This window comes from Arvicola amphibius, chromosome 11 (assembly GCF_903992535.2).
Source record: "Arvicola amphibius chromosome 11, mArvAmp1.2, whole genome shotgun sequence".
In the NCBI taxonomy this organism is placed as follows: domain Eukaryota; kingdom Metazoa; phylum Chordata; class Mammalia; order Rodentia; family Cricetidae; genus Arvicola; species Arvicola amphibius.
In genome coordinates, this window is record NC_052057.2 from 2596347 (window position 1) to 2619180 (window position 22834).

The 22834-nt window shown below is 42.8% G+C and overlaps 1 protein-coding gene across 1 annotated transcript in view; it reads left to right on the top strand.

Annotated features, from left to right (window-relative positions):
• Positions 1-22834, top strand: part of Mnd1 (meiotic nuclear divisions 1) — a 46535-nt gene that overhangs the window by 17959 nt on the left and 5742 nt on the right. The window contains exons 5-7 of the mRNA XM_038348358.1: positions 10920-10994; positions 14153-14267; positions 21928-21972. Of these exons, the coding sequence (XP_038204286.1) occupies positions 10920-10994; positions 14153-14267; positions 21928-21972 (235 nt within the window). The remainder of the gene's footprint in view (positions 1-10919; positions 10995-14152; positions 14268-21927; positions 21973-22834) is intronic.

The following is a 22834-nucleotide window of genomic DNA, read 5'->3' on the forward strand; positions in this document are numbered from 1 at the left end:
TTTCTTTAACTTCTATCTATTTATTTGCTTGCTTGTTTATTTATTTATTTGAGGCCAGCCTGGGCTATAAGAGGTAGTTCCAGGACAGGCTCCAAAGCTACAGAGAAACCCTTTCTCAAACTTCCCACCTCCAAAGAAGTATATTGAGGTTATATTATGGGACGTCTTAGTGGTTGGTTAGGTTTTGTCATATATTCCAATCAGAGGAAACTGAAATTTTCCTGACAAAATCAGTTCACTTTATTTATTTATTTATTGCTAACTTGACTGGTTAAAACATTACATTATAAGCTTAAAAGATAGTGTTGTTACTTTCCCTCTGCTTAATGTGGTTAAGATGTTAATTTTGCTGAGAATAATGAGGTATAGAAACTTTTTTCTAAAAAGTAACCCTCTGGGCTGGATTGGAGAAATAGCTTTAAACCAGCCTCTGTAGGTAGTGGTGACACAGTTCTGGTCTCATGTATTAAAGCTTTTGATAGGCACGAAAAGCTTCCTCTATGATGCTGAAGATGGCAAGGCACATGTCTTTCTCCTTCTGAGATGCAAGTTTTGGTACCTGAGTGACACCAGCAGAAGCTCAAGTGACAGTGGGGATGACTGGGTCCTTCCCACAAGCCATTGCTGTAATGGTGTGGGAGGTCCTTCTGCCTTTGTGTTGCTTTCATTGGTTAATAAAGAAACTGCTTTGGGCCTGTTGATAGGGCAGAACTTAGGTAGGTGGGGAAAACTAAATAGAATGCTGGGAAGAAGAAGGCAGAGGAGAGAAATGCTGGGAATTTTACCTGGTAAGCCACTGCCACATGGCCATATACAGATGAATAGAAATTGGTTAAATTAAAGATGCAAGGCTTAGCCAATACGAAGCTAGAGCTAATGGGCCAAGCAGTGATCTAATTAATGCAGTTCCTGTGTGATTATTTTGGGGCTAAGTTAGCTGGATGGCCGGGACGAACAAGCAGGCCCTCCTCCAACAAATTGGTCTCCTTGCAACATTGCAAGATTGTACATGAAGCTTGAAGAAACCCCTAAGGGAGTGACATTTCTCTGTCCCCTAAAAGATGGAAGGAAATTGCTAGGGGTCTGGAGTGAGATGACTTAGCAGTTAAGAATCATTCTGTTCAAGACCTGAGCTGTGTTCCAGCAGCCACACCTGTGGCTCCAGCGCCAGCATGATCCAACACCTGGCATCCAAGGACACCTGGATGCATGTGCAAACAGCCTCCCACCAATATAATTAAAAATGAAGTAAAAATTGTTAAAGATCAAGAATGATCTTGAAGTTAATTCTTTTTTTTTTTTTTGTTTTTTGTTTTTTGTTTTTCGAGACAGGGTTTCTCTGCAGCTTTAGAGCCTGTCCCTGAACTAGCTCTTGTAGACCAGGCTGGCCTCGAACTCAGAGATCCGCCTGCCTCTGCCTCCCTAGTGCTGGGATTAAAGGCGTGTGCCACCACCACCCGACTAGATGTGGCTCCTTAAAAATAAGAATGTAGTTAGCATGGCAGCAGCTATGTTGCATTTTTAATGGATTTTTTTTTAAACAAAAATTAAGAATCCCCTCCTCCAGCACTTTCGTAGTTCTTTATTCAGGGTTTTGTGTGGAGGATAATTCAGGCCAGACTTTCTAGGAATTGGTATATAATAAATATTTCATTCTGAAAAAGAAAAGAGCGTGAGCTAGATTTTGTGTTAGTTGTGGAGACACTGAGAGATGTTCTCAGTTTGAAGGTTTTTGTTTCCCCCACCACCACCAACCAGTGTTTGGAAATAGGCATATAGATGTTTATAGCGAAAGCTGAATCTGTAAAGAGTAGGTCTACTTTGGGTCTATATAGATAACTAGAAGTATCTTTAATAAAAACAGGCACTATCCCTGTTGAAGTTCATTAGTTCAGTGAAGTTTAGCGACTGCCGTGGCAAGCGCTGTGACCGACTGGCAGGACATTAAGCAGACACATGGCGGCAGCCCGTCATCGTGATACGTGTTGTCTACACACTGTTAGTGTTATTCGTGAGGGATGAGTTGTTACTGCAATTTAACACCACACCTGAAGTAAATAACTTCAGGGAAGAAGGATGTGCAGTCGGGTCTTCCCACACCAGGGTCCGTCTACACGCTCTGTGAAGCATTAACATCACAGCTCTTGTATGCATGCTTCCTCTGTGGCGTCAGTTAGGACCATGCCAGGGAAGGGCCCGCAGCTTGCTCATCTGTTGTTCTGGCCTGTAATGCCGTAACTGAGGTACATGGAGCTATGGTGTGCGCTGTGCAGATACAGAAACCAACGGCATCACAGCTGCCTGAGTTCATCCCGAGTGCTGTTGATATGGTCTAGGAGCTTTCTCCCTGGCCGGGTTTTCCTTTTCCTTCCACTCTATAACATACAGCCGTAAAAAATTGTAGCGCCTGCACTACGGGACGGTACGTGAGCCGGGAACGATTTAAAAACACACGCACAGGTAGAGACACAAGTCATCCTTGAAACAAGAATGCAACTTTATTGTGCTTCAGGGAAGCTTATATAGGGATCCTTAACTGATAGCCACGCCCCAGCTCTTGGGATTTCCAGCTGTAAAACCCACCAGAATTCACTCCCCTGCCGTCAGGAACGCATGAGGGTCTCGTATTCAGAGCAGCTGCAGGCACAGGAAAACAAGTTATTTTGCTCAGTTCACTCCAGCAGGCAAAGGGTCTGAGGCAGGCAAAGAAAGTCAAGGGGCCAGGGGTCTGTAGCCCCCAACAAAACATTATTTCTATTGTGTGGACATGATTATTGTAGCCCCTATATAATCTTGACTTTTTTAAAAACTTAGCTTGGGGTGAATATTATGTGGAACAATGCGGTGTGTGCTGTTGGCTTCATCACTTCATTTGTCTGCCCTTTTGCCTGAGTTATACGTGACAGGATCCTGTGTAACGTGTGTTACTGAAAAGGATGCTGTAGTCACAGGAATCTGGGGACCATGGTTCATAGAAGTAACTAATTTCACTTTGCTGAGCCTTTAATCCGACAGTATGCATTGCAAGTCTGTCTTTGCCTGTGTCCTTGAGATATTAGTGCTCTGTGAAGTACACATCAGTAAATTCTGTCCACGTTTGTGGAGTCACTTCAGCAAACAAGACTGCACTTACCGTTACAAACTGCTCTTCGCAGAGCTGGTGTGCGTTCTAGGCTGATGCCTGAAATAATCGTAGCCTGCAGACTGGGTTTGAACTTGTGTGGACCCCTGCTGCTGTCATTGTACGTACACCACATTAAGTCTCCTGAAAAGCCCAGCTCACGGTCCTTATCCTTAAGCGCTCCCGCCCCAGGCACTCAGAGTAGCAGCCGCTCAGTGCATTTGCAGTGTCTGCTTTGCAGGTTATGCATCTGCCTTTCTACCCAGTTGCTTGCTTCAGACCTGTGCCTTTGACAGACAGCAGCAAGCAAGAGCTTTCCAAGCTGCCAAAGCTCATGCTGCTCTGATATTTTAAAATAATCATATTGGTATTTTTCTAAGATAAATTTGTATATTACTCACTTAAAGGTAATCACCATTAGCATTCTTAAAGCATTATAAAAGTTTATTTTTAATTATTTGTATATGTGTGTGGGTATGTCATATCTCCTGGAGCTGGAGTTACAGGCAGTTGTGAGCTGACTGCTGTGGATACTGGAACCAAACTCGAGTCTTCCAGAAGATTGGTGTGTCCTCCCAACTCTCCTGCCCCTATTGTTGACATTCTTATATGTGTCCCTTTTGTTTGCACAAACAAATAAGAGAAAAGCAGATTCAGACTGGCTTTCACGGTAGGATAATAGGAATTCATTATCTGATGTTAAGAAGTGGAGACAGCCTTCTCAGGTTGACTAGTTGCACCACAGTGTCTGAAGTCTAGACTGTCTTTGGCATTTGACTTTCCCTTTTTGGTTAGAAGCTCCTTCTGAGCTCTCAGTGTCCAGAGTCCAGAGAATAGGTTCTCCCCTCTCTCCCTCTTCTCCCCTTTCCTTCCCTCCCCCTCTTCTTTCTTTCCTTTCTCTCCCTCTATCTCCCCTTCCTCTCCCTCTCCCTTCTTTTATACAAGAGGAAAATGTCAGCATGCCTTCTTCCCCAAGCCAGCTTCTGTTTGTCTCATTGGCTAGGTCTGAGTTAGCAGGCTTACACTGATGGGAGCATCCAATCTTTCAGAGCACATTACCACTCTAGTCTAAACAGAAGTTGGAGCTCTGTTAAGAAAGAAAAGCTTTGGAGAAGCAATTGAGAGGGTCTACAAACGACATCCTTATGCATTCTTGCAAGGCCTTTAAACTGGGCATCCTAGCTCCTCAGGAGTCTGAGGTAGGAGGATCCTTAGATGCCAACCTGGACAACACAGCAAGCCTCTACTTCCCCACCTCAAAAGAAGCTAAGCTTTTTAAGTTGAATGTTATTACTATCTCTCTATTGTCCCAGATAACTAAGAATTAGATATTGTTTGCAGAGATGGGAGAAATATGCAAGTATTTATTGGTAAACTATTTGAAATGGTTTTAAATCATCAATGATTAAAGTAGTTGAAATGCAATTTGGTATGATTTTAAGGTATCAGAGATTTAAAACAATGTTTACTGTTTGCTTTGCTCTTGTGGTCAGTAGGTGGCTTCAGGCAAGGCTTCTAGACTTCCTTCAAAATTACTCTCCTTTGCTGTAGAAGCTTCATGATGAGATTGAAAAGGATGACCCTGGACTAGCTTTGAAATTCTATAGCTCATCCCCAAAACACTCTTCTCTCTGTTTCCTAGGAGATCCAGGCTTGTGAGAGTCATTCTCAGAAGCTTTTATTCCCCTGGAAGTCGTATGGTCTGGAAAGCTCCATTCCACAGGATCTGGATTGATGCTGTGCCACCAGGTGGTGGCAGTGTCAGTCATTGATTCCCCAGTTAACCCTCATTTCAATTTGTTTGACCCATTTTGCCCCACAAAAGATTATCAGTATTTTGTAAATTTTAGTATTTCCGAACTAATAACATGTCTAGCTGCTTTGTATTTTATAGAAGTTTCTTAAAAATTAATCCTGTTAGTTCCATTTATTTTTAAATTGAGCTATTTTTGACCCAAAGTTGTGGTTCAGACTTAGATGATTGCACTGAATCAAATTCAGATATAAGAGCTTATCATTTATCCAATGTTCACATTTATTTATTTATAACCATGAATGTCCTATATTATAATTATTTTTAAAACCCACTTAACTTTAGATTAGATACAGAACAATTTCAAATTTGAAATATGTTGATTTTCTTATTTTTAAGGCTACACATTTACATTTTGACTAACCTCTAACACCTAAATTCACTACAAATGCTACTTTGATTGGGGTCATTGCCTATCTCTTAGTAGCACCAAACTCAAAGTTAAAATAAATCTTCAGTAAGAAACAAAGTACAGTGCACTTTCTAGAGTACAGAACTTCTGAATCAATGGGCCAACATCCTTGAGTGAGGAAAGTCCATTGTAAAATGTCAGTGCCCGTCTGTGTAGCTAGTTAATGCCCAGCATCCACTAGGTTTTCATAGGTACTTTCTAACTCTGGTGATAAAGCAGCTCATAAAGGACCATGACTGTATCTGAGAGGGGGAACCATCAATAGGCAGAGCTCAGCTGCTGCCCAGCCCCCTGCTCCGTGTAGCGTGATCAGTAAGCTCTTCTTTCTTAAGAGGAAGAGATCAGTGAGGTGAGATTTGTACTCGTCAGAAACTGGACAATGCAGTGTTGTATAGTTGGCATTGGTGTTGCTTGGGCTAGACAAGAAAGTGTGGAGAAGCCTAAGTGAGCCCATGTGAAGGTTGGGTGTGAGAACCAACGCCACAGAATGGTAGGCTGACCTCCACACATGGCTGGGACATGCATGGCCACTCATACGCAGCATGAGCAATGTTTTTTAATAATGGAAAGAACTAGTATGGGACTGAGGGGCTGTCTTAGCTGTAAAGTGCATATTTAGCATATTCAAGGGTCTAGGTTCAATTCTCAGCTCTACAAGAAAAGAAACATGATCTATAAAAATGGGAACATTTACCAAATATCGGTAATTGAAATCAATATAAGACTAAAGAAATATGGAAATTGATTTAGTATAGTATATAATTGATTCTCATTTCACTTAATAGAAATATATCAGAAAGTATGGTCTTCAAAGGTATCTTGCGGTAAATACCCCTCGAAAATATAAAATATCATCTTATTAATTTTTTGTAAGTGTTGACTTTTGATTTCTAAATACAGAGATACTGAAATATTTTTCTAGTTCAAACTACAATATATAGTAGTAATTTGCTTTCTCAGAATGTAGATTGTATTTTCTCATAGATTAATATGTGCTTCAGTTGGGTTTGTTATTTGGAGAAAACAAAATTTTATTTAGATCAGTATTTCTCAGAATTGTGGACCCATAACCAGTAGGATCAGCATCACCTGGGAAATTTATAAATGCAGCTTCTTTGAACTATGGCTCAGTGGCAGAGTGCGTGCCTCGTGCTCACGGAGTGTCAAGACCCAGAATTCCCCCACTGTTCTATTTAGAAGCTGAGGAGGTGGGAGCAGCAACCGACTAATTCATGCCACTGCTTGAGACTTGCTGGCTCACATGCCCCATATACGGTGGCTAAACATCTCAGCTCATTCCCCTCAAAGCCTGCCTTGACTTAATTCCACAGGGCATGTTAGGAACCGTAAGACTTCTATTAGCTGTGTAGATCAAAACAAAGAAGCAAAACGTAAAAACAACCCAAAGCCTGATGGCAAAGGCAGCCTTACGAGAGCTGTGGCTGCCATGGGTTTTGGGGTGAGTTTCTGAAAACTCACAAGGACAAGCAGCCCTTCAGAAGTGTCCTGATCCTGTTGTTTAAACCGTCCTGTATTACCAAGATACTGAGCACGACAACTCATGAATGTATTGGTTCATGTTTAAAATACTTGGATTGGGGGCTGGAGAGCCGGCTTGGTGGTTCAGAGCGTTTGCTGCTCTTCTGAGGGCTGAGATCCCTGCCTAGCACACACTTCATCTGGCGGCTCACAACTGGACGGGGAGATGACACCCTCTTCTGACCTCTGTGGGCATCTGCACACAACTGAGAGACATAAATAAAATAAAGTGCATCTAAAATACTAATATATATGTGTGTGCATAAGGTTATTAGAATTGGGGAAGTATTGGATGAATTAAGTTGCAGATGATTATTAATAGGCATGTGCCTTGAGTACTTGGTCCATATTATATATGTGTGAATACATCCCCTACTTCTCAGATGCCTTATGCAGTTATTAACTTTAAGACTAAAGTCTGCTTATTTTATAAATATTTTCTATGTTTTTAAACTGCCTATGTATTGTTTTAATTGGAGAATTCCCTGTTTCTGAATTGAAGTGATGTATACATTTAAAGATTATTTCAGGAAGGTCCTTCAGGATTTTTTGAAACATGGAGTTTTTTTTAAAAAAATGAATTACAATCTTTGTTATGAAGAACTCAATCTTGTTGCTAAATTTAAAGCTTGAAGCTTGTTTTGGCTGAGAAAGCTGCGCTCGTGTTTTGTTAACAGAGGAAAATAGTGTCTCCTGGAGAGGCACAGCTGTGCAGGGCCGACCTGTGCTCTCAGAGCTGTGCAGGGCCGACCTGTGCTCTCAGAGCTGTGCAGGGCCGACCTGTGCTCTCAGAGCTGTGCAGGGCCGACCTGTGCTCTCACAGCTGTGCAGGGCCGACCTGTGCTCTCAGAGCTGTGCAGGGCCGACCTGTGCTCTCACAGCTGTGCTGGAAGTGAAAGGAAGCAGATGGGGTCTCTGCTGGCACAGGAGCAGCAGCGATGTCCCAACAGCGAAGCCATCAACTTTCTAGAGATTCTTTCTGAATTTAAAGCAAGACTGGTATTTGAACACCAGTCTCCCTCTGTAGAGCTAGATTGTGAAACGTCAGCTTCTTCTCAGCTTACAAATTAAATTAATGCAGTCCTCAGTTACTTTCTAGATGGTTGTGACTCTATGTGACAGAGGCACAGAGGTTTCTCATCTCCAATCAAACAAGTCAGAACTGTCTTAACTTACAGTCAAAGATGGGGAGACACTGGGTGTTGGGGATTGTCCGTGATTATTCATTTACTCACAGATTCAGGTGAGAGTAACAGTGTGAGGTTCAGGTGTGCCCTGAAAATTGTCAGTCCTTCCTCCATATTGGCTGTGTGGATGGCTTCCACACGGAATTCATGTGCTCTCTAAGCTAAATAAGATAAATATATAAGTTAACTGACTAATTAAACATTTCTAGAATGGGCAGGAGACCGGCTGTCATGGCGCACACCTTTAATCCCAGCACTCGGGAGGCAGAGGCAGGCGGATCTCTGTGAGTTCGAGGCCAGCCTGGTCTACAAGAGCTAGTTCCAGGACAGGCTCCAAAGCCACAGAGAAACCCTGTGTCAAAAAACCAAATTAAAAGAATATTTATGGAATTGGCAGCAGGTAACAGATGTGTGACGTGTGCAGGACTTCTGACAGTGGGGACAAGTGAGGTAGATAGCACTGACTGACTGTAGTGAGATGGTGCTGACTGTAGTGAGATGGTGCTGACTGTAGTGAGATAGTGCTGACTGACTGTAGTGAGATAGTGCTGACTGACTAGTGAGATAGTGCTGACTGACTGTAGTGAGATAGTGCTGACTGACTGTAGTGAGATAGTGCTGACTGACTGTAGTGAGATAGTGCTGACTGACTAGTGAGATAGTGCTGACTGACTGTAGTGAGATAGTGCTGACTGACTGTAGTGGGATAGTGCTGACTGACTGTAGTGAGATAGTGCTGACTGACTAGTGAGATAGTGCTGACTGACTGTAGTGAGATAGTGCTGACTGACTGTAGTGAGATAGTGCTGACTGACTGTAGTGGGATAGTGCTGACTGTAGTGGGATAGTGCTGACTGACTGTACTGAGATAGTGCTGACTGTAGTGAGATAGTGCTGACTGTAGTGGGATAGTGCTGACTGACTGTACAGAGATGGTGCTGACTGTAGTGGGATAGTGCTGACTGACTGTAGTGAGATAGTGCTGACTGACTGTAGTGGGATAGTGCTGACTGACTGTAGTGGGATAGTGCTGACTGTAGTGGGATAGTGCTGACTGACTGTAGTGGGATAGTGCTGACTGACTGTAGTGAGATAGTGCTGACTGACTAGTGAGATAGTGCTGACTGACTGTAGTGGGATAGTGCTGACTGTAGTGAGATAGTGCTGACTGACTGTAGTGGGATAGTGCTGACTGACTGTAGTGAGATAGTGCTGACTGACTAGTGAGATAGTGCTGACTGACTGTAGTGGGATAGTGCTGACTGACTGTAGTGAGATAGTGCTGACTGACTGTAGTGAGATAGTGCTGACTGACTGTACTGAGATAGTGCTGACTGACTAGTGAGATAGTGCTGACTGACTGTAGTGGGATAGTGCTGACTGACTGTACTGAGATAGTGCTGACTGACTAGTGAGATAGTGCTGACTGACTAGTGAGATAGTGCTGACTGACTGTAGTGAGATAGTGCTGACTGACTGTACTGAGATAGTGCTGACTGACTAGTGAGATAGTGCTGACTGACTGTAGTGAGATAGTGCTGACTGACTGTAGTGGGATAGTGCTGACTGGCTAGTGAGATAGTGCTGACTGACTGTAGTGAGATAGTGCTGACTGACTGTAGTGGGATAGTGCTGACTGACTGTAGTGGGATAGTGCTGACTGACTGTAGTGGGATAGTGCTGACTGACTAGTGAGATAGTGCTGACTGACTGTAGTGGGATAGTGCTGACTGACTGTAGTGGGATAGTGCTGACTGACTGTAGTGAGATAGTGCTGACTGACTGTAGTGGGATAGTGCTGACTGACTGTAGTGGGATAGTGCTGACTGACTGAGTGTGATAGTACTGACTTACTGAGGTTGCACAGTACAAGTAAACAGGAAACAGCATGAGGTATTCTCCAGAGACCTTAGTCAAAAGTGAAATGAAATTTGAGTACAGAATTTTAAGGAGTTATTTTTGAATTTTTAAATCTAACTGAAAACTAATCTAACTTGAGGTAGTTTATTACGTTAGAGGTGATTTGGGTTAGAGATTACATAAAAATATTGAAGACATGGCTGGGAGTGGTGCCCAGGCCTTTAATCTCAGCTCCTGGAGAGGCAGTGGCCGACTGTTCTCTTTGAGTTCCAGGCTAGTGAGGAGTATTTAGTGAGACGTTGTCTCAGAACAACAAAAATTGGGGGAAAAAGACTTCTTTTTGGGGTGAAATAAGAAAACATTTACTTTTGTGTACGCTGATGTTTATGTCAACTGACACAGACTGTTTTTATTTGTTTTTCAAGAAGGGTTTCTCTGTGTAACAGCCCTGACTGTTCTGGAACTCATTCTGTAGACCAGGCTGACCTCGAACTCACAGAGCTCCGCTTGCTTCTGCCTCCCAAGTGCTGGGATAAAAGGCGTGCACCACCATTTTCTTATTTAGTGATAGATGGGAGAGCACAGGTGATCCTGGATGCTGTAAGAAAGCAGCCTGAGCCAGTAGGCAGAGCTCCTCCATGGCCTCTGCATGAGCTTTTGCTCTAGCTGCCTGCTGTTTGTGATCCTTCCTGACTTCCTCTGGTGCATGATGGATGTGGAAGTGTAAGCCGAATAAAACCTTTCCTCCCCCACTTCCTTTCAGCCATGGCCGTTCCATCTAGCAGTCAGTGGTAACCCTAAGACACATTCTTTCATTCTGCTCTAATGATTGATAATCTTCTTCAAATTATAAACATTAGTTTTCAGTGTGGCCTTTAATGTTTTTCCTAACACAGAGCTGAACCGACAGTCTGTTTCGTTTTATCTTCTATACTATCTGCCAGGCAGTGTCTTAGCAAACCATTTTATCTGCTTGATTCTCTCTAGCTGTTGGAGGGAAGCCAGAAGCATGCGAACCTGCAGAAGAGCATCGAGAAAGCTAGAATTGGCCGGCAAGAGACCGTAAGTTTGTGTGTGTGAATTCTGTGTGTGTGTGTGTGTCTGTGTGTGTGTGTTTGTGTGTGTGTGTGTGTGTGTGTGTGTAATAGCAACATAAACCCTGGAGCCAGGCTGCCTGACTTTGAAAGTCTCCTAAATTTTGTTCTTAACTTTCTGGGTTGTAACATGGAGATAACAGAACATGTTTCATTAGGTTATTGTGTGGATTAAAGTAGTCAGTATTTGCAGAGGTTTAAAGGAACGTCTGGTACATAGGATACCCTATCAAATACGTAAGTACATATTTTAAGAATTGTAGGGTTGGAGAGATGGCTCAGCTATTAAAGATAACACTCACAATCAAAAATGTAAGAGTTCTGTTTCCAGCACCCATGGCTGTCTCTCCAGCCATACACACACACACACACATAAAAGAATTGTAAAAACTTTTGGCACATAATAGAAAATGATCAATATAGTAATATCCTTGTGATGGCTATTTTTGGTTGTCAACTTGACTACATCTGGAATTAACAAAACACAAGTGATTAGGTACAACCGCGAGGTATTATTTTCTTGATTAAATCATTTAAAAGGAAGATCCCCTTTTAATCCAGATCTTTTGAGGTGGGAAGATTCCTATTCATCTGGGCCACACCTTCTGTGGAAGCCTGTGTAAGGGACAGGAAGACGGAAGCCGCTGTCTCTGCCCTCCCACCCTCACTCTGGCTGGGGAGTCCATTCCTTCTCCGGCATAGAGCTACTTCTTTGGAATTCCACCTGAGACAGCCAGCCTCATGGAGTGAACAGCTGCTGGCTTCTCGGACTTCCCATTGAGCTAGCTGGACCATAACTTGTCAGCCACTGTAACAAATCCTCCTTTCTTTTTCTTCCCTCCCTCCCTCCTTTCCTTCTGGTCTGTCTGTCTTTCTTTCTTTCTTTCTTTCTTTCTTTCTTTCTTTCTTTCTTTCTTTCTTTTCTTTTCTTTTCTTTTCTTTTTTCTTTCTTTCTACTATCTATCATCTACCTATCTACCTACCTTTCTATTATCCATCCATCCATCCATCCATCCATCATCTATCTAGTGATATATATCCAGAAGTAATTCACCCCCTTACATTTAAATCATATATAGTTGAGTTTTTCAGACACAACTGCTTTAGTGCATGGACATGTGACCAATGACCCTGTGCTGGAATGTACAGAGTTAGGCTGTTCCCATCATGCACTGTTCTGTTGGGCTAGTCTATTCTAGGGCATGGTACTTTGTAGACTGCAGGAACAGTAGCAAAACCAAAGCCAGGGTACAAGCAGGACACACCGATGACAGGGAAGCCTTAGGCTGGCACCATTCAGGCCACTTGAACTTTGATTTTTACCTTGTATTTACTGAGAATCTTTGCCAGCATTTAGATTTTGTATGAATTCTTTTTCAGGGTTTACAAATGTCAGTCACACAGTCGTAGCATTATGACATCTCTGTGTTAATGAGGGCTCTGTCTAAAATGTCAGAGGGTGCCTATTGGCTTATGCTAGTGAAAAGCCATATTTGGTTCACCTTGAAAGAAAAATGACAGGAGGCCATTTCTGATCCCCTTAAATATTTATAAAGGTTAATCATTTAAAGTTGAAAAAAATCTACAACATTTCTTCAAACACTTTTTGAAGTACAATTGTTTAATGATTAATGTTGCTAGAAACCATGACTTAATATGCATCAGCGCAAGCTGTGAAAATACCCAGAAAGCAGTGTGAGCTTTCCTCTGGTGTGTGGTGACGTCATCCTCTTTGAGTTCATCCATGTGTAACCATCTCTTCTTGCCTGCTTTATATTGTTCTTTCTACATATCATTATTTAATTATTATATATGAAAGGCACGAGGTTTCAGAGGGTGGGAATTAGGCTTGTTCTTACACTGTGCATATTTGTGTGTATACTGAGGTTTGTCCACTGAGGAATTGGCTCCAAGACCTTGTGAGATACTAAAATCTGGATGCTCCAGCTCCTTTAGGTTGACTCATGGGGCTCACAGGTGCAGGTGCCTGCTGTCAAGCCTGACAGCCTGAGTTCAATCCCTGGGACCATATCAATTATGTATGTCTCTATATAATATCTATATAAAATGTATTTACATGTAAATGTAATGTATGTCTATAAAATGTCAAAACAGTTGCATATATCTTATATAATCCTCATATATTTTAAATAATCTCTAGATTACTTGTAATTCCTACTACAGCAGAAGTGCTCTGTAACCATGTTTTCCTGTTACGTCATAGAGAATGGCACTGAGGGAGACGGCTGTGCCTGTGCAGTACGGTGCGTGTGCGGTACGGTGCGTGTGCGGTATGGTGCCTGTGCAGTACGGTGCCTGTGCCTGTGCAGTACAGTGCCTGTGCGGTATGGTGCCGGTGCCTGTGCGGTATGGTGCGTGTGTGGTACGGTGCCTGTGTGGTACGATGCCTGTGCAGTGCGGTATGGTGCCGGTGCCTGTGCGGTATGGTGCCTGTGCGGTATGGTGCCTGTGCGCCTGTGCAGTATGGTGCCTGTGCGGTATGGTGCGTGTGCAGTGCGGGTGTGGGTTTTCTCTGTTAGGGGTTGATATGTGAATGAGGAACCCATGGATACTGGGAGCTGATTATATAAATATGTCAAATCCATGTGTTTACAGAATTTATTACTTCATTACACATGAGATTTATTTTGTTGCCGAATAGAATATCTGGTTAACTATGTAAAGATGTGTTGCATTTGTTGTATTGCAGAATAATTGTTAACTCTATAAAGATAGTTGCATTTGTTTAACTATGTAAAGATGTGTTGCTGTTTTACCTTGCCTACCTAAGGTACCTGATTGGTCTAATGAAAAGCTGAACAGCCAATAGCTAGGCAGAAGAGGGATAGGCAGGGCTGGTGGGCAGAGAGGAAAGGGGAGCCAGCCAGACATGGAGGAAGCAGGAAAGCAGGACAGAGTAGATGAGGTAAACAAGCCTTGGGGAAACACATGGTATGATAGAAATGGGTTAATTTAAGTTAAAAAAGCTAGCCAGAAACAAGCCTAAGTTGAGGCTGAGCATTCATAATTAATAATAAGTTTTCTTGTGATGATTTGGGGGCTGGAGGCCCAAGAACGCCTGCTACATGATTTGGCCTAACTGTACATGAAATCCTTTACCTCCAGGAAGAGCGAGCCGTGCTTGTAAAAGAACTTTCTTCATTTCGGGACCAAAGGGATCAACTTAAGGCAGAAGTTGAAAAATACAGAGAATATGACCCACAAGTGGTGGAAGAGATCCGTAAGTTCATGTCTGTGTGTTCACTCTGTCTGTGTCTGACAGAAATACGCTGCTAAGGAGGCTCACGAGACAGCCGAGTGTTCTCAGCTCTGACACGGGAAGCATTTCTGAAGTAAAGCAATAAACGGATGGGCAGGACAGACAGGCATAAGACAGTCAGGAAACAGAGAGGTCAGAAAAGGAGCACTGTGGTCTTCCACCTCCGGGCCATGAAGAAATCTGCCATTACTGTCTAAGAAAAGGATACTAGAAATACAAGAGCTTGCCTTGTGTGTGTATCAGTAAGTTTCCTCCTTGTGTGTGGAGGTCAGAGGGCAGCCTACAGTGGCTGGTTCTCTCCTCTCACCACAAGAATTCCAGGAATCCGACTCGGGTCATCAGGCTTGGTGGCAGCACCTTTAGCCACCAAGCCATCTTGCCTGCCTTCCTTCAATTTTAAAACAGAATCTTCAAGCCTTGGTATTATTAATGTATTTATAGAAACATAAAATTGAACACTTATAGATTTTAAAAAGCATATTATAATGATATAGATTTAATTGTTAGGAAAATATGTATAACTTTTTAAAAGATCTGACATAGCCAGGTGGCGGTGGCGCATGCCTTTAATCCCAGCACTCGGGAGGCAGAGGCAGGCGGATCTCTGTGAGTTCGAGGCCAGCCTGGTCTACAAGAGCTAGTTCCAGGACAGGCTCTAGAAACTACAGGGAAACCCTGTCTCGAAAAACCAAAAAAAAAAAAAAAAAAAGATCTGACATAGCACATGAATGAGACTTTGAGAAACCTGGGACTACTTGGTACTTTAGAAGTAGCCTGAGCATAGTTGGATTACAGCTAATCCAATGTGTGGACTAGCACACATGTGTACATGTGTGTTGTCTTTTGAGAACAAGATCTCTCTGTTCTTTATGTGGCCCAGGCTGGCCTCAGCCTCCAGAGTGCTGGGATTTCAGTACAGTCTGGGTCACCTGCCCAAGGAAACATGTATGAACATACAGTGGAGACCACAGAGTGGAAGCTTTATTGACGCCGACTAAGAGGTATAGAATGTAAATACTGTAAAAAGGAGAGAAGTCAGCTAAGCAGAAAAACTTGTTAGATTGCAAAACGGCAGTGAGAGGAGCAGACCAGTTAGAGGGTGTGAGGGCAGATTGTCTTTCTGGGAAAACAAAAGCTTTTCAGGAACCACTTGCAGGTACTGTCATTATGGTCCTGAGAGCGAGCAAGTCACCTGAGGGTGTGGAGCCTGGGGAAGAAGCTTGTCTGAAGCTCTGGGGACCTTCAGGCACACCGCACAGCTGGCTTCTTCCCCTGTTGGTCAACACCACCTCCTTTTTCTCCTGCTCTTTTGATGTTGTCACAACTTTCAGTTCAAGTAGCTGTTGTAGTGCCAGCTTTAGCTGAGCACTCTCTTCCATAGGGTGCTGTAAAACGTCTGTGTGCAGACCTGTCTCCCTAGCCCTGAACTCAGAGATGACTATCTTGGAGAGCTCCGCTTCCATCTCTTGGTGAAAATCTCTGTCTCTTTATAAAATGTTTAGATTCTAGAGACCAGCACCAGCCCCTGGTGTGCAGTGATTCTACCGCTTTCCTTGGAGCACCAGTCCTCCCCTTCCTCCTCTTCCTCCTCCTCCTCCTCCCCCTCCCCGTCCTCCCCCTCCTCCCCCTCCTATTTCTCCCCCTCCTTTCCTCCTCCTCCCCCTCCTCCTCCTCCATTTCCATTTTTATTTATTATGTACAGTGTTCTGCCTACATGTATGCTCGCAGGCCAGAAGAGGGCTCTAGATCTCATTACAGAAGGTTGTGAGTTACCGTGTGGTTGCTGGGATTGAACTCAGGACCTCTGGAAGAGCAGCCAGTGCTCTTGACCTCTGAGCCATCTCTCCAGCCCCAGAGCAGCTCTTCTTTGCTTCTGTTCCATTTTTTCTCTACTTACTAGTTGTAAGTGTTTGCCCTCATTGGTGAGAGTTTAAGATGTCCCACTTTGTGATTCTCATGGCACTGCCCGGGTGTGTCCTTGGGCAGTTGGCTTCTGCTGGCATTACTCTAGATATCACTCACCACCAGGAGACTCAGGATGGAAAGCATCAAACTATTGCCAGGTATCTTAGCAGGTCCCACAACAAGCTTGGGAGCAGTTTTAAAAATCCAAAATCACCTAGCAAAAAAGTTTGTTTTGCTTTCAAAGGTTGGGTTTTTGTTTGTTTGTTTTGTTTTGTTTTGTTTTGTTTTTTGGTCTGCATGTTTCCTTCACTGTTTATTGTTGAACCCTAAATATGTGTGTGTGTGTGTGTGTGCACATGCGTGTGCATGTGAGTGTGTGTTTGGGGTGCTGTGCAGACACTAGGAGGATGTCACACCAGCGAACAGGATGATCTATCGGTCGGCACTGGACCAGAAGCAGATCCAGCAGGGCAGAGCATTAAAACGCTTACAGTGTCCATGGGTTAGAACGTACCACAGAGACCCACGTCAGGCTTGTTGACAGGAAGACTGTTTGACACGAGAGTTACACTGGATTAAGAACAGGTTACTTTTTGTCCAAGAACAGATTAGTGTATTTGAAGACACAGCAAACAGAAAACGTTAACTATCAAGCTGGCATCCGTGATCTGAGAACAACCTAGCCTAACATGTGTAATTGAACTCAGAAAGGAGTGGAGTGCTTGCTGGACCAGGAAAATACCTGTAAAAACAGTTCTTTTTAAGTTTTTATGAAGCAAATTGTACTCTGGCTACTGCCCAGGTCCCTACACCCATGCAGTAGATATTATAAATTATTCGTGAAAAATTTCAATGAAAACCACAAATTCCACAGATCTAAAAACTTGAAAATGTTAGCACAGATGGCAGAAATGTCTAAATTTAAACAACTTTACTATGTTCTAACTTCTGACCCCAAATGGTAATGTGCTTTTTTATAATGAAGACTTTCAGAGGATTTCAGCTATCAGGTTAGTGCAGGAAGAATTGGATTCAAGGATTATGTGCTTTATAAATTGATTTTAATAGGATTTAACTCAACAGCAAGCTCCCATAGCCACTTTCCAACACTCAGCCTTATCCAGGCTATCCTTGATTCATGTGGGATACACTTTCCTGATAATAATTTACATAGACATGCTTATATATTATCTCTTCCTTAACACAATGCCTGTAGCAAATGGATGGATCTAGAAAACATCATATTTGAGTGAGGTAACCCAGACCCAGGCCCAGAAAGACAAATATCATATGTACTCACTCATAAGTGGCTTTTAGACATAAAGCAAAGAAAACCAGCCTACAATTCACAATCCCAGAAAACCTAGACAACAATGAGGACCCTAAGAGAGACATATATGGATCTAATCTACATGGAAAGTAGAAAAAGATAAGATCTCCTGAGTAAATTGGGAGTAGAAGGGGAGGAGAGAGGGAGGGAGAGAAGCAGAAAAAAAAAAAAAGTAGGGCTCAATAAAAATCAATTTTAAAAAATGCCTGTATGGAATATCCATAATTCAGCAAATATTCCCGTTGGACAATTGATTGCATTGACAAGTTTAATTGTGAGTAGCCAGGGAAGTAAGATCAACGTAATAGTCTTATGTAGTACTATTTTTAGCCACGTCAACCACTATTTGAACAAGATGAGATAAAACTAGTGGTAGAAGCTAAATTCCCACAAACATACTTGAAAGTCAGTCAGGTGTGGTGTCCCGTACTGCGTGGGAGACTGAGGCACAGAGCTTGGAAGGTCAAGACCAGCCTGGGCAACTTTAACCCTGGCTTGTTGTTGTTGTTGATTTTGTTTTGTTCTCCCCCCCCCCCACCACCACCACCACCATTTTGGGTTTTTTGAAGCAGGGTTCCTCTGTGAAGCCCTGGCTGTCCTAAAACTTGCTTTGTAGATCAGATTGGCCTCAAACTCAGAGATCAGCTTGTCCCTGCCTCTTGAGTTCTAGAATTAAAGGTACATGCCATCATCACCATTGCCTGGCTGCCACGTTATATTTTAAGTGTGCAGTTTTGTATTAAAAAATTATAAGACATGCAAAGAAACAAGAAATTGGGCTGGAGAGATGGCTCAGTGGTTAAGAGCATTGCCTGCTCTTTCAAAGGTCCTGAGTTCAATTCCCGGCAACCACATGGTGGCTCACAACCATCTGTAATTAGGTCTGGTGCCCTTTCTGGCCTGCAGGCATATGTTGTATACACAATAAATAAATAAGTGTTAAAAAAAAAAAGAAAGAAACAAGAAATGCTCCCCACAAGCCAAGTTAAAGTCCTCTGTAGAAGCTGTTCTGAGGAGTGAGCTGTTCTCAACATCCACTAAAGGAGACCTGTCTAAATAGTAAAGACAGGCCTAAGGTTATTGCACAGAGAAGATATATTATTGAAGAAACAGAAATCAGACCAGAAGAGCCACGTGCGAACTCTGGAGTTCAAAACTGCAGTAATGGTAGTGACAGAGGTTTGAGCCAGCTGCAGAGAGAACCAGCAGGTCGGAAGGTGGTTCAACAGGAATTTCCTGATCTGAGGAAGAAGGAACAACCAGGAAGCAGTTCCAGATTCCCAGGGTCTGTACCGCATCATGCTCAGATTGTCCTAACTAAGGACAGCTTTGGAAGAAGCAAGAAAGAAGCAAGCTGTCACAATTGGGGATCTTTGCTAAAATTAACTGTTGTTTCTACTTAGAAAATAGAGAGGCCAAAAGCACAGGAGGAGAACATGTTCGAAATCCTGAAGGAAAGCTGTCAATCAAGGCTTCTATATCTAGAAACAGCTCCCTCAGAGATAACAAGCAAAACAAAAGACCCCCGAGTGAACAACCACTAGCTTATACCCGACCTCAGAACTCAATTTGGTCAGTAAACAAAACTACCCTCAAGATACATGGTACAAGGAACAGCCAGGGAGGTAGGAGTTACGTTTCTTTTGTATTTTCCTGGTGTGCAAAAACCCGAGTGTCATTCTCAGTTTTACTTGCTATTTTAGAGTGCAGAAATTGGAGGGAGGGAAGGAGAAAGACAGAGAAACTTTAAATAATTCCACTTAACACAAGCATGAATTTGGGACTCTTGAAGGACGACAGGGACACTTGCTGTAGCGCCTTAGCTCCTCTCTGCTGCCGTGAGGAAAGACACCAGGACCCAGGACAGCCTGGGAATGAGTTCCTAGTGATGAGGGGGGCCCCGACAGAGGAAAACAGCACTGACTGGAAGTGGGATGAGGATGTAAACTCCTACAGCCCTCCCCCAGTGACGGGCTTCCTCCAGCGAGGCTCCACCTTTGAAGGGTTCCATGACCTCCTCAAACAGTGCCACCAGCTGGGCACCAAGTGTTCGAATATGAGAGATTATGAGAGAAATTTTCACTCAAAGCACCACACATGGGAAATAAAAAAAATGTCATGTAAATCATATCATAATTATACTAAGTGAAAATGGCTTGTTTTCCAATTAAAAGGTTAGGAAGGCCAAAATTGAAGGAAACAAGTAAGCTAATTATATACCACCTACAAGAGACTCATATTTAAAGGCTAAAATATGTTGAAAGTAAAAGGCTGGAGGAAGACGTGGAAACAGTAATTGAAAGAGGTCATAGCAGCTAAACCAGGAGCAAGGAAAGTAGACTCTGAGAAGTTATTGCTAGTGTGGAAAAGTGCAGTTTATAATGATGATGAAGGGTCAGCAGGTACAAGTTACAGACGTGCATAGCTGTAGAATGAGAAATGTCTCCCTCAGGCTCCTGCATTTAAATCCTGGTTCCCAGCTGATGCCACTCTTTAGCAGGTTGAGGAGATAGAGCCTAAGTGGAGGACGTTTGATGGGAGGTGGGTTGTGAGAGGTCAGACTTTTCCTCCTTTCTGTTTGATCTTTGCTTCCTGCTTGTATTTGAAGATGTGAGTTCTCATCTCCCTTTTGCTGCCACATGTCCCTCCAGTGCCTGCTACTGTCCCTCCACATGTCCCTCCTCCATGTCCCTCCTCTATGTCCCTCCTCCATGTCCTTCCGGGGCCCGCTGCTGTCCCTCCTCACCATGATGGTTCTTCTGGAACTGTAAAACCAAAAGACTTTCCTGCTTAGGTTGCCTTTGGCCATGGTGTTTATCCTAGCAACAGAAAACTAACATTTGTAACTAATACAAGAATGCTAAAATACATGGAACAAAAGCTTAAAGAATTAAAAAGACAAATAAATAATTCAACAGTAATTATTTGAATACTGAAAACTAATTTGAATACTGACCAATATTTTGAATAAACAGGTGAACTAGGCATGGGGGTACTTGTCTCAGTGGCTCACCTGTTTAGCCTGCCTCTGTCTCCTGAGTTCTGGAATTAAAGATGAAAACTAATTTTCTTAATTCCAAAATTTCATGCACATATCCAGCAGCTGAAGTGGTATGATGTTGCAGCTAGGATTGTTACACAGAGGAACCGTGTCTTGAATAATAAAACAAAACCAAACAAAAAGTCATCGTTATAAGTGATGTTTCTGCCTAGTTGGTCATGGCATTGCTATGAACATTCTCTCTACAATAACTTGAAAGATATTTGTACAGATACATTTAGTAGCAAAGTGAATAGTCATTATTTTAAATTTTTGGTTTGGTTTTGAGATAAATTCTCACTGTGTAGTCCATGCTGGCCTCAAATTTGAGATCCTCCTGCTTCAGCTTCTCATCTGCCAAAGACCAGCCATGTACAGATACACCTGTATAAGATTATAGATTTAAAATATCAAGTAAAATAACTATTTTCTCCTATGGGATTAATTTCTTGCCTCTAAAATTTTTGGGGTTTTTTGTTTGTTTGTTTGTTTTGTTTGAGACAGAATCCCACTGTGTTGCTCTGGCTGCCTTAGAACACTCTATGTAGACCAGTCTGACCTGAATTTAACAGAGATCCTTGTACCTCTTCCTTCCAAGTGCTTGGATTAAAGATGTGAACCACCATGCCCAGCTTTATTTCTAAATTTTTTAAAAGTCAAGATTTATTATAGCCTAAGAATATCTAGAGTAAGCTGGGCAGTGGTCATACACACCTTTAATCCCAGCACTTGGGAAGCAGAGACAGGTGGATCTCTGTGAGTTCATGTCCAGCCTGGTCTACAGAGTAAGTTCCAGGATAGCCAGAGCTACACAGAGAAACCCTGTCTCGAAAAACAAACAAACAAAAAAAGCAAAATAAAAAAATAGAGAGAGTAAAACTCTTACCAATAAGTTGTTTTATCATTTTGAAATGGTAGGTTGAGAAACATCTCATTTAAACGTGTACTTTTGGGGATGGCAAGGTATCTCAGAGGTTAAAATGCTGGCTGCCAGGCCTGCCAGCCTGGTGGTTGGAGACAACTGGCTGCTGTAAGGGTGCCCTGTGTCCCCCACAATAAGTAAATAAAGGTGTAAGCTAGCCCTGTGCTTTAAAGAAGAAGTGCGTGGTGATGGACGTTTAGAAAGGGGAGGTGTTCACATTGGCTGTCTGTTCTTTCCTAACACAATTGCAAAGACCTAAAGTTTTCTCAAGCATTTTTAAGATACAATGTTATAACACTACTTGAGCTTTCTCATGGTAATTTATAAAATGTGTAATTTTTAATTCTTCGGTGTATATTTCTAGAGGGTTGGAGCTAGTTTTATATGTATAAATATACATGACATTTTATCTTTTTTCTTCCAGGTCAAGCAAATAAAGTAGCCAAGGAAGCTGCCAACCGATGGACGGGTAGGTGCTGCGGCTGCACTAGACTGTAGCAATTCTACACCGTGGTGTGCAGTTCGGTGCCTTTACATGCGTTCTGAATCCTCTTACTAACGTGTCTCTGTGAATCCAGGAGTAGCTCCAAGTTTACCTGTGGTAGGGCTTTCCCAAGCCTGGTCCTGATCACCAGTCTTACATATCTAAGGGTGTTGAAGTCCATGTAGTTTACCTGTGGTAGGGCTTTCCCTAAGCCTGTTCCTGATCACTGATCTCACATATCTAAGGGTGTTGACGTCCATGTAGTTTACCTGTGGTAGGGCTTTCCCTAAGCTCGGTCCTGATCACCAGTCTTACATATCTAAGGGTGTTGAAGTCCATGTAGTTTACCTGTGGTATGGCTTTCCCCAAGCCCGGTCCTGATCAGATCTTACATATCTAAGGGTGTTGACGTCCATGTAGTTTACCTGTGGTAGGGCTTTCCCTAAGCCTGGTCCTGATCACTGATCTCACATATCTAAGGGTGTTGACGTCCATGTAGTTTACCTGTGGTAGGGCTTTCCCTAAGCCTGGTCCTGATCACTGATCTCACATATCTAAGGGTGTTGACGTCCATGTAGTTCTGCTTTTCTGTGGTGCTGGGGATTGAGCACAGGCCTTGCACATGCCAGGAGAGTGCCCTTCTGTTGATAAGTATCTGCAGCCTGCAGTCATGTGTCTGACTTTATAATCCCTTCGGGATTTCACAGACTCCTGAAGGTCTGTTCTCTGGAAAACAAGAAGAGCTAAGGTTTTTTGGGTTTTTTTGTTTTTGTTTTTCGAGACAGGGTTTCTCTGTGGCTTTGGAGCCTGTCCTGGAACTAGCTCTGTAGACTAGGTTGGTATCGAA